We start from the raw sequence: 17,117 nt of genomic DNA, 5'->3' as shown, positions 1-17,117 counted from the left end.
CTGTTGTCAAAAAAAAAAAAGGCAGGAGGCCTTTTTTGTTAGCTTATATGCATCAAAATGATGGGGTGGAAAAAAACGTGAAGCAAATTAGAAACTTAAATCGAAACAACAAAAGGCGTCTTGGGCAAAAGTCGGCTTAAGACACTGACGCTCGTACATCATACTTCCGAACTATGAATTTTTATTAAACCAATAATGACACGTTGGTCAATGCACCAGAGCAATGACGACTAAATATTGAAGACTGTAGTGTAAGAGATGAGATTAACACATATTCAGTAGCAAGCCACGTACTTTGATAGGTTAAAGATGGCCACCAGTTTCCTTCCCAAGCTCTTAGCTTCCTTGAATCCTTCAGAGAACATGATGACTTCAGCAATGAGTTCATTATCAGGACGGGACATGGCCACAGGACGGAACAGCTGCTTCAGATTATCAGGAAGCTTTTGTCGTCCTCCGTAACCCTTACCAGCTGGATTCAATGTGATGAAAATTCCTGAGTTGGGATCTAAATCAACCTACGACGAAAGAAAATAACCACGGTTTGTTAGTGTCTTGTGATCATAGACAAGTTGAAGAGCTCGAAAGTGAATAGAAAGGATTTTAAGACGAAAGGCTGCGTAGTGTACTGGGTCACATATTCGTTACCCAAAACAGTCCCATTGTGAAAATAGACAAAACTCAGAGCAAGTCTCAAGCACAACTTAGAAATGGCCAACTCAAAGAACTTTCTCGACTGACGATTAGAGAGGGAGACCACAGTCTAATAAAGCCAGGGTTTTTGTATGAGAAAAGGGAAGCTGACATAACACACCTTTCGTTTCCAAACCACCTCTTCCACTCAAGAAAGAATTAACCCCTCGCACAAAGTAATGGAGTCTTGTTAGATTGCTTTAATTAACTTTGGGTCTGTGGACTAAATCTTGCGATGTCACCATTCAACTGAAAGCTACTGAGCAGTTCTTTCACAACATTTCATTTGTTTTTAACTATTTAAAATATTGAAATTTTCAAGCCTAGTTGAAATTTGACTTTAGTCTTTTTAAGAGTGAAAAGGTTCGTGAACCAATAATGAGGAAACGCTACAAATGGGCGACATATTCGACAAGAATGCCTCATTGGCGAGTTACTTTTTTTAATAGAAATGCTACGTGTCCTCAAATAACGGGAAAATCAACACACCTGTCTGCCAAGTAGCTCAGTAGAGGGTAGCTTGCTCTTGAGAGCAGCTTGTATGGTCTGAATCTGCATGGAGACGGCAGATAACACGGCTTCTTCCAAGCGATTAAACTCATCGAAGCAGCCCCAGGCACCACACTTGACGAGCCCAATGAAGATACGACCCATCGATTTCACATCAATGCCCTACAAATCCAAGTGAATAATTGCTTTTAGTGCAACGAAATAGTAATAACCTGTTCCTAAGACCTTTACTTTAGTTGTCTATGCTGGAAGAACATTGTTATTTCCTTTGCCTCCTAGCCCTAATTCATAAATAATTAGGGCTAGGAGCACAAAGGACATTGAGAATCACCCTACGTTACAAAACTTTAACCTGAATTTAATTTTGACCTGTAACATATATTCCTACGGGAAATGTTTTCAACAAGTACCTCATCACAGTTGAACACAAGAACTTGTCTTCCAAACAAGCCGCCTAGAGCTTTGACTGATTCTGTTTTGCCAGTGCCCGCAGGGCCATATGGGTTTCCACCAAGACCCATGTGCATCCCTTGAGTCAATGTAAGGTAGCACTTATCCGTGAGAGGGGTGTGTACAAGTTTGGCAGCATTGCCTTGATATTCATAAGTGTAATGGAACTCTGCATCGCACATACGTATCAAGCAAACATCTGGCAAGGGAAAAGTGTGTAGTAACAAATTTAATGAAGACAAAGTACTATAGACATTACAAAAGGAGAAACAATTCCTCGAGAGCAAATTCAATATTAAGTTTTAAAATCAAAAATTTGTTTGAAGTACTTGGGGCACGTAACGCCGGCAGTATGAGGACCCACAATGAACTACTTAGTGGCTGAGAAAGGGCAACGATAACATTATCGTAATGAGTTAGATAAAGCAAAGGACCATAAAACACAAGGGCTCAAAAAGTTTAAATTGAAAACATCTTCACGTGACAAATCCGCTCTCCGATGTCCTTATTACTAGAAAGTTGTTCAGTTTTCGGTAACGAAACGGTAGTGCTAAATTTCCCATCGGTACATTCTCTGTAAATCAGGGAACATACTCTTTTGCATGTAAAATCGCAGCTGCTTCTGCCACATCCATTCATCTGCAGACTTCACGCCATGTTTGATCAGCTGTTGCACCACATCAATAGCATGGATTGTGTCCAGTATCAGCGCCTTCAACTTCAGTTCAAGAACGTGAGACTCAGGGGCATCTCCTCCACCAATTTCTGCACTAGTGTACGATTCTAGCTGGGACTCCATCTCAATCTGAAATTCTTGAAGAGAGTTGCTTTTAATGGCAGCCTCACAACGATCTGTGAACTGGATTTGTTCAGCAAGGCACAGGATCTGCGAAAATTAAGGGATAAGCGAACGTAATAATAATGGTTTATTAACAGTGTATCCACCTAGTGGCTCTTCACCTGTTAAAAACTACAATATAAAAAATTGAAAAACTACAATATACTACAAAAAAAGGGGGGTGGGGAGAGGACAAACAATAAATTTTCAGAAGAAACCTGTAGATAGAGAAAATGACAAGTCATACGTTGGCCAAAAAGGCAGTGTACTTGGCTAGTTTAAAAACACCAGAAAGTAAGTTGATATGCGTGAGGGGAAATTAAAGCTTCGGAAATTCCTTCTTTCTAACGCCCTTGAGTAGTAATCTCTATAAAAGACACTGGAGTTTCAGAGAGGATTTTGTGAAGTAAAACGTAAAAAAGGAGAAGAGTAAAGCCAGAGACGTGAAAGGGAGGGGTACTAAAATCAGAAACACATTTACCCATGAGGTTTTGTAGAAATGCGTTTGACAATCGACAATCAAATAACTACATTGATACCAAACCTGCGAGGGAAACTTGGAAGGATCAACTCCTCCCCCGGATCCTCCCCTCTTACTGGCACTGAGGCAATCAGTCAGTAGTTGCTTCAGAGTGTCTTTCATTTCATTAGCGAGATCACCGAGCCAGACCTGTTAATAAAGCAAAGAAAACTGTCATAAAGCATCGTATTTCCTGCATTTCATGAATATGAAAAATGACATTCAGGATTAAACTAAAGTGGCAGCAAATTGTTGTTTATCTCTCACGAGAATGGCGAAGCGCACCAAAGAGATAAACAAATTAGTTGCAGCACTTTGCATCAGTTACCCGTGTACTGTCAGTAGTAGAAGGGCCCAAACAAATTGAGAGCAGACTACAGTACTCTGAAAACAATTACCTTTTTTCAGGTTCAGATTCTAGTCACGATTTATTGGTTGGTCTTACTTGGTCTATAAGGGATGTGTTCTAAGGGATGAATCACAATGGTGTTATTGTCACTGAAACGAAAGCCTCAGGTTTTTGTAACTTCCGAAGCTGCCAATTGGTTTGTACAATGCTCTAGTTACTTTTCAACGCCCAGTGAAGACTTTCCTTGTTCACTGGCTTAGGGTAACGTGCTCAGTTAAACTATTAGACTTGTAGCCAATGTCGTTCAAGGCCACTATGTAATGCTTTTGATAACATCATCATGCGGGAAAATGATCAGACTTGTAGCCTTTTACGAGAACGTCCAAGAAGCTTATGGAAGTGAGCCTGAATATGGATACACAGATTTTGATCGTCAGAAACCTTATATATACACACATGACCTGTTTTTCCGAATGCAAAGAGTTTGCTTAGTTTCAAGAACACCCTTTTCACAACGTCATGTTAAAGTATTTTCACTTGATACACTGGTCCCCCTCCAAGCAAGGCCAAAGTTCAGTTCCACTGTCGTGGTAATACTAACCTTAACAGGTGTGTTATATACTAGTTAAAAACTAAGCAGCCTTTCAGTGGTGTAGACACCTACCTCTACCTCTGGAGTAATGGTGACAGGTCTTTTCAGCGGTACCAACTCACCATCAAGAGACTTCATGGCCACGATATTCTTACATCCTTCATCGAATGCCACGTTGTGTATCCCAGCAAAAAGTTTCTTCAAATGCGACTGTATCACCAATGGATTGGTGGCTTGGCCAAGGATTTCAAGCAGGTCATCGTCACCAATGAAGTAAAAGCGCGGAAACAGGGCTCTTTTTTCCTGATGAATTTAGGGTTGTAATTGGTCATAAAAATACACTTGCAGTTGCCTTACTCTGATATATTACACTACCCAAAGGCGTCGCGCTCCTTGTTGTTAACTACTTGAAATTTCATTTAACGATATTTATCACTAAAACGTATGCGCCCCAATATTCGTAGTCTGTAATATACTACCCGAAATAACTACTACGGTTTTATTTGTAATTTGCTGGAAGTGCGCAGAGAAAAAGGGAAGAAACAAGGCGAAATGTGACATCGCACATTTACAAGGTCTTAGAAAACGACATACCTCTAAGAATTCATTTAGAGATTTCTGGCATCTTTGTAGCTGATCCAGAAGGGTTACTAATGTGTTCCGAATGCCTGACTGTGCCACAAGTGACAGCACTCGGTTGTCATTCGAAACATCCTGCATAATGGTTCTGTTCAGAGAGAAACAAGCTTTGTTTAAATTCAACATGCACCATCACATTCACATTTACAATACAACCAGTCACTAATACTGTTTCCACAAAAAAGTGGATAAATAGTGGACGTTAAAAAACGAAATTTGAAGTTCTTTTTCTCATAAGACTCGTTGTAGGCTACAGGAGAATACATCGACAATTTCACGCATTGTTGAGAGTAAATACATAGTAAACTGACGAAAAAACACTAAAACGAAAAAAAACACCTTATCTAACCATGATGGGGAAATTTTCAAAAGAGCACGCTTACATTCAGCCACAGGATATTTAAACATCCAATCGTACAAGTACTACATGTGCTTAACAATAAGAGTTCCAAAAAATAGCATTCCTGACAACAATACAACACAATTGTTGACTTTAAAACGAAACGATCCCAAATAAATTCCGATACAACAAACCTGAAATCATCATCCACTCTCTTAAACCGTCCCTGCTCTCTAGGTAGAGCTCCGCGGCCAAAGATGGGCTCCAGATACACCCACTTCCTCTGGATCTGGTTCAGGTTGTGAAGGTACTCGTCCAAGTCAGCCAGACGAGTTTCCCAAAGGGATGCTTTGTCTTCGAATCCTTTGTAGTAAGGAGAATCCTTCAGGGACTGCAACAGGCACTGGTTGTCACCCACCTGTAACATGAAAGTAGCCGGTGATTAGTATAGGTCGTTTTCACTCTCGTGGTAAGCAGCTATGCAAATTTGTTGGAACAAAATAACTTTTTTACGTTAGAAATCCCCACAGGATTTTTTTCTGTACACCAACATGGCCGCCGGTTTCGTTGTTTTGTACACCAATATGGGCACCGTGACGTCAGGTGAAAACGATCGATAGGAACGTAAGAACTGCACTCACATTGCATGTAGACGTATTTTCAAAAAAAAAGTATGTTTAGTTTTACTCCGTAAATATCTTTGAAGGTGTCGAAAATTAAACTAGCAAAAAAAAGTTATAAGTTGGTGATGCCAACTTACTTGTTCTAATTTAGTCTTATTAGAGTTACTGATCATGAAAAAGTCAGTTCAAAGTTTTCACTTATTTGTTGCCAGAACTTAGCTGTCGGAGCATTAACTACAGTGAGCAACTAAGCTCCGTTGTTACGAGTCCCGTATTTCTCGCCATACCTGATTAACAAGATCCTTCCAGTCCTTGATGATGGACAACTCTTTGTTATGCGAATCCACGTAAGACGTCAAAGAAAACACTGCGCCTGCACCCCACAACTCGAGCTCTCGTAGAGCCTCCCGGATTGACACTTCTCCTTGAGCTCTACTGTTTAGCTCCTTTCAAGGATAACATATATTACATATATTAATATCAGATTCACACTTTTCCAATTACTTTCAAGCATGACGTTTAATAGATTGATTTAAACACTTAGTCAATTAAACAACTCAAGATATTGAAGTTTTGTTACACACAATTCCATGCGCCTTGCGCCTTGATGGAAACAAACCTTTCCACGCATTACGGGTCAAATTGTGGGTGATCACATTTGCCTTTGTTCTGTGCAAAATGACAAGGTCCAAAAGTGATCACAGTCCAAGTAGTATTCAAACATACAGCCCACTAAGGTTATAAGGAGCTTTAACCAACCTTGAGTGCGTCAGCATGAGCTATGATCTGATCAGCACTTTCCAGCACATCTCCGAATGTTAATTTCTCAAGGATAGTCCCTTTTGGCATCTTCAGAAGTCTGAATAATTCCAGCCAGTGGTCAGGAGAAAGGGCCTCTCCACGAACATATTTCAGAAGGGGAACAACGTTCTAAAGATTCAAAAGACACACAAACAGTAAGTGGCTCTCTCTACATACATGTACTTCAAAGACTTTGGGAGCAACTGTCGCAACTCTGGTGCGTAGTGCTCCAATTATTTCCTCAAATTATATTACTTTATGAAAGCACAGTTGGTCGGTTTCAACTTTAAATACATAAAATTAATAGTACACATACCTTGTATTTGTCAACCTCTTTCTGTAATCTAACGGTCATGCTAGTTGGTTCCTTTGCTCTTAATTTCTCTGACCAGGCTGTCAGGAGATCATCAAAGCGATAGAGATTTCCCCTGATATATAAAAGGGACAGCCACTATTAGCAATTAAAGATCACCAGCTAAAGGAAGCGTCAATTGGACAAACATTTGTACAAACTCCAAACTCCAAATTTAGCTACATAACCGGTGAGGCTGTTTATGGCAATCCACACGTTGGGAATCAAACCATACCTAACTGTGTTAAATGTAAAAAAATTTAAAAAATGTTCCTTTTTCTCTCATGCAATTTACATGCTGTTATTTGTAAAAAGTTTTTTTATGAAACATCGGATAACACACACCAGAGAACCATCAGAAATTCGTGCTGAAGAGGATGCATAGACACAGAGCATAACAGCCACGCTACATTCGCATTTAAGCATTCCCCATAATATAATATTATCTCGTTTGTCCAAAACCCACCCCCCCCCCCCCCCCAACCCAGAAAAAAAAATTGCTGCATAAGTTTTGTCTTTCCTGGGGGTGACTTTAATACCCACGAGAAGTAAAATAAAAAAAGATATGGAAAATTCAGGAGGGGGAAAACAATGTGTACTCAATGGGCACAGGAACTTTTCGAAGCCAAAAAAAAGCCTTCATCATGGAAAGTTCTTATACGAGGATAAAGTCACTTAATAATTGTTCCTGGGTGTTCTTATAAAATGACAAAAGAGACTAACGCAACTAAAAATTATAAGCGAGAATTTTATAATATAATGGCACCTGAATGATATCCAGTCTTCCTTTGCAAGTTCATCAAGTCCAGTACTGAACTCCTCATACAGTCCCCACATAGATTCATGATAAGTGATGTCTGCCTTGAGTTCTTCTGCAGCTGAAAACTGTGGTTCTGCTACACCAAAATGCTGGCAGTCAAAGCTGAAGAAAAATGATAAGATGTCAAGTACCGTTTCCTTTTATTGCAAAGTACGCCACATTGCAACAATGAAAAATATCCCTGTCAAACAGCTTACTTTTTGATCTACATCCTGTACTTAATGTAAACATTAAAGGGAGACCTACTTTTTGACAGTACACTAGAAATACGGCTCTACCAAGTGAATCATAAACGCCTTTGCGATTTGACAATCAGTCAATCGTATTTTTGCGTTCTGAGGCGTGCGCAAAATTCATTTGCTCTGGCTATGGGAGCAGTCTCTATTTTTTCTTCTCGGGCTGCCGCATTCGTTTCTCGCTTCTCGCGGCTTCGCCACTCGACGCTCGCGCGCGCGTGCACTCCCCTCACTAAATTTGAGAAAAAGAGAGACCGCTCACAGTTTAGTCAAAACTGCCTGAACTGTCAAAATGTCTCTCTCCCAACAAAGGTTACTTTCCTCACAGTTTATTAATAAGATTGCCATGCAAAAAACGGATAATTGGGTGTTTACTCTACTACTACAATCTATGCCTCTGCAGGAGTTTTTTTCCTATTGCATACTTACATGAGCTTTTTCATTGTCTCCTCCAGTTCACCAAATTCCGCTCTTCTTTCATTAATTGAATTGACTGCTGTAAGACAAGACTGTCTGTCTTTGTATTCATCAATGTCCCGCGGCTTCAACTGGTGCCACCGAGCACTGAATTTGTCGAGTTCTTGCTGGAAGGCATGTACTCTTGACTCAACATTACTTTTCATCACCTCGACCTTTAAAGATTATTCAAATAATTACTACATCGTTTTAGAACGTATCTTTACATCAAGAAATGACATAATGTCTTGTACAGTAAGCCACAGTTTTAAGGATCAAAAAACAAAATGTTCACCACACAGGGTTTTTTATCATTTCATTTTTCTCAAATTACTCAAATTAATAAGCTTCCTTTCAATGTTAGTCTTCGCACCAAAGCAAAATTATTTTGGCAAATGGAGTACAACCAATTCCTCAATTTCAGTTTTCAAACAATTAGAATGTTTCTGAAAACGTTTAAAACGTAACGGTGCAATGAATATGTACAAAAATGGCAAAATTACGCTTGCACTGCCTTGCTTAGCTTTAATCAGTTTCAGATGTTTAACTGAGGCCAATGAGTACAAAGTAGGATTGCTCACCTGCTCCTTGACCATTAGTTCATGACTCTCCATCATCAGTTCAAACTTATCCCATCTGGCTTGAAGTTGACCAATCTGTTCAACGCCACCACCGGCCACTGAACGCAACAGCTTGTTCTTAGATTCAGCCTTGTCAAACAAAGGGTGAACCTGGAAGTGATAATATGGGTTAGTAGTTTGTCAGAAAAAGAACACTTTTTTGCACTGACGTTGAGACCTGTAAACATGTAATAACTGCATGATAAATGTTGTTAATTGACAAGTCCTTAGTTGCTAACCAATCCATATTTTATGCGGTATCTGCTGTTGTCAGTTGCAGTTGTTGTGGTCTTTGGTTTGTTTGTTTTATTTTCTCGCTATCAAAATGATCCGGCTGGACACAAAATGCTGCCACAAAAATCTGCAGCACAGAAAACGTTCTGAGCTCTAGGCGAGAATTGAACTCAAGGCCAAGTCGTAGATCCGACACACTAAAAATGTATTACAATGTACACAAATGCAATTTGACTTGCACAATTACGAGTGTTTTTCGATTATAATGGATGATTCATCGGGTGCGTCAAACCGATTATTTTCCAATGATCGATAATGAAATCTCAGTTGATGCCCAACACTAAATATGATGTTATTCCGCATGGCAAAGAATTATCACCTGTAACTTCTCTGTTGCAAGTTCTGAGTGCTTAGCATTAGCGACGCCTATTTCCTCAACTGTCTGTGGCCTGGTGGACAGAGCATCTGTTGCAGATGTCAGAAAGGTGTCAATTGTCTGCACATCATTGGTGATTGAACGTCTCAGGGAGGTCAACAATGCATCAAAGAGTTGCTGTATGTGGTCATCGATTGTTGATTTGACAGGCGATGTGGACACACTGATACAGTCAACTTTAATGTTTCTTTTCAGAAAGAGAAGAAATGAAAGCAAGTCACATTTAAGTCCAGGGCTTGAAATAAATTTTTTCTAGATCTCCCCAATTTTCCCCTTGAAAAACTTTAATTTGATGAGAGTAAAATTAGCAAATTAGCCTCTAGCTTCCTCCACGGAAGTTTAAGCTTGCCCTTTACAAGTCTAAAATTAACATGCAAGCTTAAATATCTTCGAATAAACTACCAGGGCTGTGCTCTACCAGAGCCCGGTGGCTCCTGGCGCCTAACTTTTGCCCTCGGGCGACTAGAAAATCTCAGAGTTTTCATACAAATCATATGCTGGGCACTCTAGATTTTACAGTTTCATAGCACTGGGCTCCCTTCAATTTTCCTTAGAGCACAGCCTTGACTACTAATATGGATGGGTGTATTGGCATCACTTACAGAGGTAGTTTTTCAGCCTCACGTCCTTTTGCTTTGATTGCTCTGAAGTTTCTCTCCCAGTCTGGAACAGTCTGAAGGTGGGTATCAATCAGTTTTTCCAGATCCACAGTCCCCAAAACCACCCAGTCCTTGAACTGGTCCTGCACATCTACTAAACGCTGGAAGAGATCCTCAGCCTTCTTATAAACAGTTATAAAACCAGCAGAATTCTGATCGATCATTATTGGAAAGATGCTATTGTCGTCTCCAACACCACGGAAGTGATTTGGAATGGAAATGAACTTCCTCATCTCTCTGTAATATTTTGCTCTGATTTCTTCCAGTGGGGGACGAAACTGCAATTTCTGGTGCCTACAGAGACAACAAAAAGGCATCTTTTATAAAACTACAGTAACTGAGAAGTACGTGTATTTCTCTAAGGATGTGTTGGATTGATCATATGCAGAAATTTTTGACAAAAAGTTCTCTTCGACCGCAAAAGTTTGGACCATCGGAAAACCACGTTCAACTTTAATTATTCATTGGCAACAGATTTGTGGATTTTACCATGCAATGAAAGCCACAACAAGTGAGTTTTTAAGTTTATTTCATGTATTCTTATTCTGGAATACAATAAGTGACAGCTTGAAGAGAAACCAAACAATGTAGGAATAAAAGTTACAAAGACAGTGGTCACAAACAATTTCATGTTAAAATGGTTGCGGTATTTACTTGACGAAGTTACAGATGACATAAACATGGAATGTCACTGGTAGCATATCGATTTTTTTAACTGTCACGTATTCATTATGGACAAAAGTCATACAGTGCTATCTTTGAATGATCATTATATGTTTAAAATCTTACTGTCCATGTATAACTTAACAATGCTAATTTTATAACTTGCAATTGTATAGCATTTTGCATAACCTAATTACATTGGGGTTTACCCATTAAGTGATTTGTACATAAAAAATTGTCCTTTTATATCAGTGCGGAATTGAATCAATCAGTAGATTTGTACAAGTATAATGGTCCATGGATACCGTCTGTAATAGACAGGTTTCTAGAAGTAAGACATCAGATTCTATTACAGCTATACCTGAATACCAGCTCCACTTTGATCTCAGGTAAATTCTCATTCAATGCTTCAAGTCCCATCTGATACTGATGCTCCAGAGCTTTGTACAACTGCCTATCCCAGTGTATCTTCCATGTCTTCATGTTGTCTGCCTTAAATCCCTATTTAAAATGCGTAAAGTTGGATATGATCTGCTTGCCAAAAAATTGAGTGTAACAGGGTACGACAAAAGTGCTGTCCCATAGCCCATGAGGGCTAGTGGATGTACCCATCATGACAGCATGTCTTAATACCCAGTTGTGTGATGGGTTAGCAACAGGGACTAAGTAAAATAAAGGTGAAAACGTGGTTCAGTAGTGAAGGCAAAACAGCTCCTGGCTAGCTAACTTCAGCAAAAGCTTGTCCAAAGAGCATGCCATTTTTCTAGTTTTCATCTCACCCTGTGTAGTTATTAGAAATGCAGGCACCTACATGTACTATACATGTACATGGTACTACACATGCACAGTCTACTGAGACGTCACAATGCTATCAAAGTAACAAAATGATAAAAATAATAAGGAAACCTGACAACTACATGTACAAATAGTGTCTGTCTTTGATAGGAAATTGCTACTACACTGTACATGTACAGCGGGAGCTCTATTTGACCACTGTCTATGAAGGACATTTTGGACCTAATCACATTAGCCACAAACCTCTCGAGCTCGAAGGTCAATGATCGCTGAAACCACTCACCTGTTGGACAAGAGAAGTCATTGTCTCCCTCAGAGACACCAGAGCCTCTTTCCAACGAGGTTGCTGTCTCAGCAGATCAACACTCAAAAGATTCACCACCTGTAAGGATCAATAAGGATGAAAAGGCCTCTCACATTAACAGTAATATCTATTGCAACAACAAGCTGAACACAAGTACATAATGTATTACATGTGGTAAGCCTACTGCAGAAATGTGAAGAAATACAATACACACATCATGACCAAGCTAAATACAACAGCCCGAAAAAATCAGGGTTCCCATTAGGAAGTGCTAGTGACCAGCTAAAATTGCCCTATTGTTGACTCAGAGGGACCAGCTACTAACAAAATTTTTTTTAAAGGATAGCAATGGATGTAGGTGTAGGTACATGTAAATCCATTGTATTTCATTTTATATTTGGGTTACCAACACTTTTGTCTGATTGATGGAAATGTGGATAAATTAAAGTGTCACCTTCATAGCTGAAACTTGTTTCTCTGGCCACTAAAAAAGCACTGTAATAATGCCATTTATGGAAACCCCAAAACGAAAGTATTTTTAATCCCATGGGAGGCCCCTAAGCTCCCTCGATGAACAGGGGGAAGCTACACACAGTTCAGCCACTTGAAAAATGTCCCTTTTAGTCGATCTCATCAAATGCCACCCACTGAATATTTTTTCACCTCCTTGTACTTCAGATTTTCTGGAGAGCGCTGAAGATACAGTGCACATGAAACTGAGCAACGTAATTTACCTTGTCACTGATGTTATGGTGGCACTTACGGAGTCTTCTGTTCTCTGAAGTCAACTTATCAGCAGCAGCTTGCAGCTTGTCAATGTAAGCCTCTAGTTCAGGGGGGTTATCCCATGTCACCTGAGTCTTTCCTCCTCCTTCTTTAGACCCAGCCTTGGGGTTTTTAACAAGACGCTCAAATGCCAGTGCAGAGTCTAACATCATAGGCTTCTGGCTTGGAATCATCTGTTGGTCTACTGTGTTGTAGAAATGTGCAACCTTAAAAAAAACAACAAAACAAAAACAAAGGAACAGAGTTACAACTTTATCTCAGAGAATCAAACTCATCTATGGTAACTGAAAATGCTAAGTGGAGCATCTCTGCCTAAAAGAGTAAGCCTCACTGAATCATTTATATACCATTTGACGTACTGAGAGATTAGCTCACCTAATACCCCACCATCATGGTGTGATTATAAAAACATTTACCAACAACACAGTGTAGCTTATGAGTCTCACACACGCAAAGCACACAAGCTTCCCATGTGGAGAGTAAAAAAAACCCTTTTGTTTGATTGCTTGCACATACTTGAATACACAAAAATACAGACAGTATTGCAGTCTGACAACATAACAGGAATTTACGCGTACTTCCTCCGGGACTTCCTACAGGGTACTTTCATACTTTAGCATCATCAGCTGGTTCATGTACATACATGTATATATTAAAATATATGACTTTTCTTGACTTTTCGGATCAAAAGGGAATGAACACATTCTATGATTTGTGCATTCACATGATGAATATTGAAGTTTTACAATCAGTGAACTTCAAGATATCAAGTCTTGATATCTGAGAGACATCTTGAATCCCTACAGAGGACAGTTGACTCTTAATGTTTAGTGTACATGATGCAAGTTATTATTACAGACCATAAAAAGTTACACACACCTTCCAGGATTGTTTTCAAGGTTAACAGTTGCTAAAATAAAACTGCACCTGTTTCAAGATCATTCCATGCCTGTAGAACTTGTTCGCCGTGCTTGCCGTCTGCTGAATCTTTGCTGGGACAGAAAAGCCCAAAGCTGACAGCTGCCTAACTTCTCTCATGAGCGTCACAAGTCTGTCTCCATAGTGCACCCTTAATTTACCATCCCTGTGATCCAGATCCATCAGACGACCACTGGTCTGCAAGCTTCAAATCAATGATCATAGCATCATTGTTAGTTAATTTCCCAGTTTATGAGTTGTATTAGCCTGATAAGATACCTTATTACAGTACATGAAATTTTCGGGACACTTTACTGAATTTTGCAATTATTTTGACAGTTATTGTTAGCATCACTTCAATTTCTCAATTGAATCATTGAGAAATTTTAGTGATGCAAACAATAAGTGTCGCAAACATGACAAGACAAAAAAATCAAGTGACTCCCATTGTCTCAACGATAAAGATAGATAGATAGATAGATAGATAGATAGTTTATTAATAACCGATTTGCAACTAAAAGTTGAATTATACGATTATTTACAAAAAATTGAATATTGATAATTACATTAAAAAGACTACAAGTGATTTAAAACAGCAAATAAGGACACTATATATATGTTCTAAAAAATATATATAGAAGAGGTTTAAAAATCTACTAAAACCGTTCAAGCCTTAAGGGCGTTAAAGGTAATAAAACTACTACGAAACCTGTTTGTCTTAAAAGCTGGCTTAAACTTCCGCATATTTCTTAGGTTAAAGGTACATGTGTTGCGAGCAGGAAGAAGTTCATGGAGCTTGTTCTGTTCGTTCTGTAAAACATTCTTAAATAGTTTATCAACTGGTTCTTGGCGGCGGTCTGTAAGTTTAGTTAGGCCTGATTCAACCAAGGCCTCATTATATGAGCAAAGAGGAAAAATGATGCGCATAGCCCGCTTTTGTACTCCCTCAAGTTCGTTGGAGAGGTACACGGGGAGGCCGTCATGAAAGACAGGACACGCGTACTCTGTGATCGGACGAATACAATGGCAGAAAAACTGGACTAACTCACGGGTACCAAGACCAGAGGAAAATAATATTACTGTCAACTGATAAAAGTGTTTGCAAACTCATATACATGTATTCAAATAATCCCAGGCAATGACGTGGTCCTCCTCATTACTATCTATGACTGCTTTCTGTCTCAAGCACGTCTTTTGAATAGCCCTCAAATCATCCATTCACTGACCTTGTAATGCTGTTCCACTGGCACCACTTTTCTGGCTTCAATGCCATAACAAATACATCCATGTATGAAGTCATTTTTGTTTTGATTAAATAAAAAGCTAAATTAACTGTGACTAACTCAAAAACACAAAATTAAAGTAACCCTCACTCCAAAATTTTTGCAAAATATTTGCAAAAGTTAAGTGTCGCAAAATATGCAAACCATCCAATCACCAAATTAACATGTCATGAAAATTTCATGTAACATGGTAGTTTTTAGTAATAATCATGGCTGTCAAAAAGGGCCAGGGGAGCAGGGCTTTACCCCACCTAAAATGAGCATTTCCCAGGGCTACTTGCACAAAAAGAAAAAGAAAAGAAAAGAAAATAGAACAATTATTGTTCAACCGCCCACCTATTTATTGCATATTACAAATCTATATCCAGCAACTTGAAATCTTATAGTGACAGCCCTCAGTAATGATACTGTAAGTCAGGATACAAAAATCAAAGAAGAACTAAAAATGATAACAATGACAACTACTACCATTGGCCCAAAAATATTTCGGGTCATATGTAGGGTGAACTGAACTGAAATATCATTCCTTAGTTTTATCCTCACAACTAAACTTTAGAGTCATACGTAAGTAAAGATCACGAGGAAGGTGGCTGTTCAGCATTCCGCAAAATACCCCTGCTGGGATGGTACTGGATGAGACTGTCAATGATTTGAGTCATCTTGCCAAAATCACTAGTTACTCTTCCCTCTTAGTTCGTGGAAAAAAGATTAGAATAATATCATTTTGTTTTTAACAAGCAAGTGGTTTATCATGCACACACACGTGTACATATAATTATGTATATATAACATATGTATTGTAGGCCTCCACCCTAAGGTAACCCTTAAATACTGTAACCCTGCATACATAAAATTACAGCAATGACATCCCAAACTGCACCTGAGAGGTTGTTTAGCATCATCTATCGCTGTCATCATTTCGCTGACCCAGCTCTCGAACTGATCTTTACAGTAAGACTGCAGTTCTTCAGCCAGCTCAGATGCTTCCCTCTTAAAGCCCTTGAAGCCTGACAAATCTCCTAACAGGCTTTCTCCAGTATTCAGTGTCTCTTTTACCTACAACAAAATTACTGTTATTGCACTCAAAACGAGGTATTCAATACTAGGTGGAAATAATTAATTCCTTACCATGAATGACATCACAGAGGCAAGTCTTAGTATTAATGAGACTACACTGCATGCCATGAGAATTGTCAGAGGTTCAAGTAAAATAATGTTATTTGTCCAAGAGGTATTTAAATCAAAGAACAAATTTCATAAATTTCCATTTTATGCAACAGACTTAGTGTTAAAGGAGTAAATAATTATAAAGGCACCTGATTTTCACAGATGTTTATTTAAAAGATCAAATTTTCAAAGATCTTAATGATTGAAAAGTCTACAAAATTCATGAAAATTAGATCCTGCAATTATGTCATATGGCATAAAATGCACATGAAACATTGTGTAACACTGCAATACCAGGGACAAGAAAAATACATGTCATAGTAAATGTAAGGAAAATAATGTTGAGAGTAATGGTTGGAAACCATACCTTTGAATCCAGCTGTCTGACCCAAACAATGTTATTAACAATCTCAGGCATGTTTCGTCCTTTTGGCGGACCACTACCATCTTTATTTCCTGAGTAAGAATTCTGCGTTCTGGTGATAAAGTCATCTCGGATTCCTTTGATATAAACAGTCAACTGACCAAGCAAAGTCTCTCTGAAAAAGAAAGGAAAATCAGGAAAATAATTGAAGCCAGTTAATAGGCCCTGTTAGGGTAATATTTGGACAAGCAACATGGCCTTGAAACAGCGACATAGGACAGCAGGAACAGGGCTGTCAATTAGGGCTGGTAGCCAGCCAAAACTGCCAGCTAGTTAGCCATCCTCAGCCAGCTACTTTCATCTCCTTCTACAATAACTGCTAACGAAAAATAAGCACCATCAAATAAAATTGTTAAGCATCTGTTCCCAGTTTATATGAATGACATTGAACCCATATTTTCCAGTAAACAGGTTTAGATCTGTGAAACGCTCGAACCGTGTGATGTCGCGGAACACCTGGGACATTTCAACAGCATTGTTCCCAGTCTTGCATGATATGTATTCTGATGAAACAACAAACACCTCTCAAAAACCCCTGGAGACTCTTAATTTCAAAAATTAATGTCCCTAGATGCCTCAGCCCTCAAGAACTTGTGCCTTTGGTGTCAG

The 17,117-nt window shown here is 39.0% G+C and overlaps 1 protein-coding gene across 1 annotated transcript in view; it reads right to left on the bottom strand.

Annotated features, from left to right (window-relative positions):
- The window catches only part of LOC140948675 (cytoplasmic dynein 2 heavy chain 1-like), a 59,996-nt gene that overhangs the window by 36,583 nt on the left and 6,296 nt on the right, over positions 1-17,117 (bottom strand). Inside the window, exons 6-27 of the mRNA XM_073397940.1 lie at positions 16,452-16,623; positions 15,798-15,973; positions 13,644-13,839; positions 12,665-12,922; positions 11,910-12,008; positions 11,193-11,332; positions 10,112-10,462; positions 9,453-9,696; positions 8,801-8,950; positions 8,193-8,395; positions 7,474-7,629; positions 6,672-6,783; positions 6,314-6,484; positions 5,842-6,000; positions 5,126-5,349; positions 4,547-4,679; positions 4,025-4,255; positions 3,036-3,161; positions 2,248-2,539; positions 1,614-1,852; positions 1,183-1,365; positions 295-518 (exon numbers count right to left, since the gene is read on the bottom strand). Of these exons, the coding sequence (XP_073254041.1) occupies positions 295-518; positions 1,183-1,365; positions 1,614-1,852; positions 2,248-2,539; positions 3,036-3,161; positions 4,025-4,255; positions 4,547-4,679; positions 5,126-5,349; positions 5,842-6,000; positions 6,314-6,484; positions 6,672-6,783; positions 7,474-7,629; positions 8,193-8,395; positions 8,801-8,950; positions 9,453-9,696; positions 10,112-10,462; positions 11,193-11,332; positions 11,910-12,008; positions 12,665-12,922; positions 13,644-13,839; positions 15,798-15,973; positions 16,452-16,623 (4,239 nt within the window). The remainder of the gene's footprint in view (positions 1-294; positions 519-1,182; positions 1,366-1,613; positions 1,853-2,247; positions 2,540-3,035; positions 3,162-4,024; positions 4,256-4,546; positions 4,680-5,125; positions 5,350-5,841; positions 6,001-6,313; positions 6,485-6,671; positions 6,784-7,473; positions 7,630-8,192; positions 8,396-8,800; positions 8,951-9,452; positions 9,697-10,111; positions 10,463-11,192; positions 11,333-11,909; positions 12,009-12,664; positions 12,923-13,643; positions 13,840-15,797; positions 15,974-16,451; positions 16,624-17,117) is intronic.

The sequence above is a fragment of the Porites lutea genome, chromosome 9 (assembly GCF_958299795.1).
Source record: "Porites lutea chromosome 9, jaPorLute2.1, whole genome shotgun sequence".
In the NCBI taxonomy this organism is placed as follows: Eukaryota; Metazoa; Cnidaria; class Anthozoa; order Scleractinia; family Poritidae; genus Porites; species Porites lutea.
Note: the sequence above shows the minus strand (reverse complement) of the source record. Positions and strands in the feature narration are given on the sequence as shown.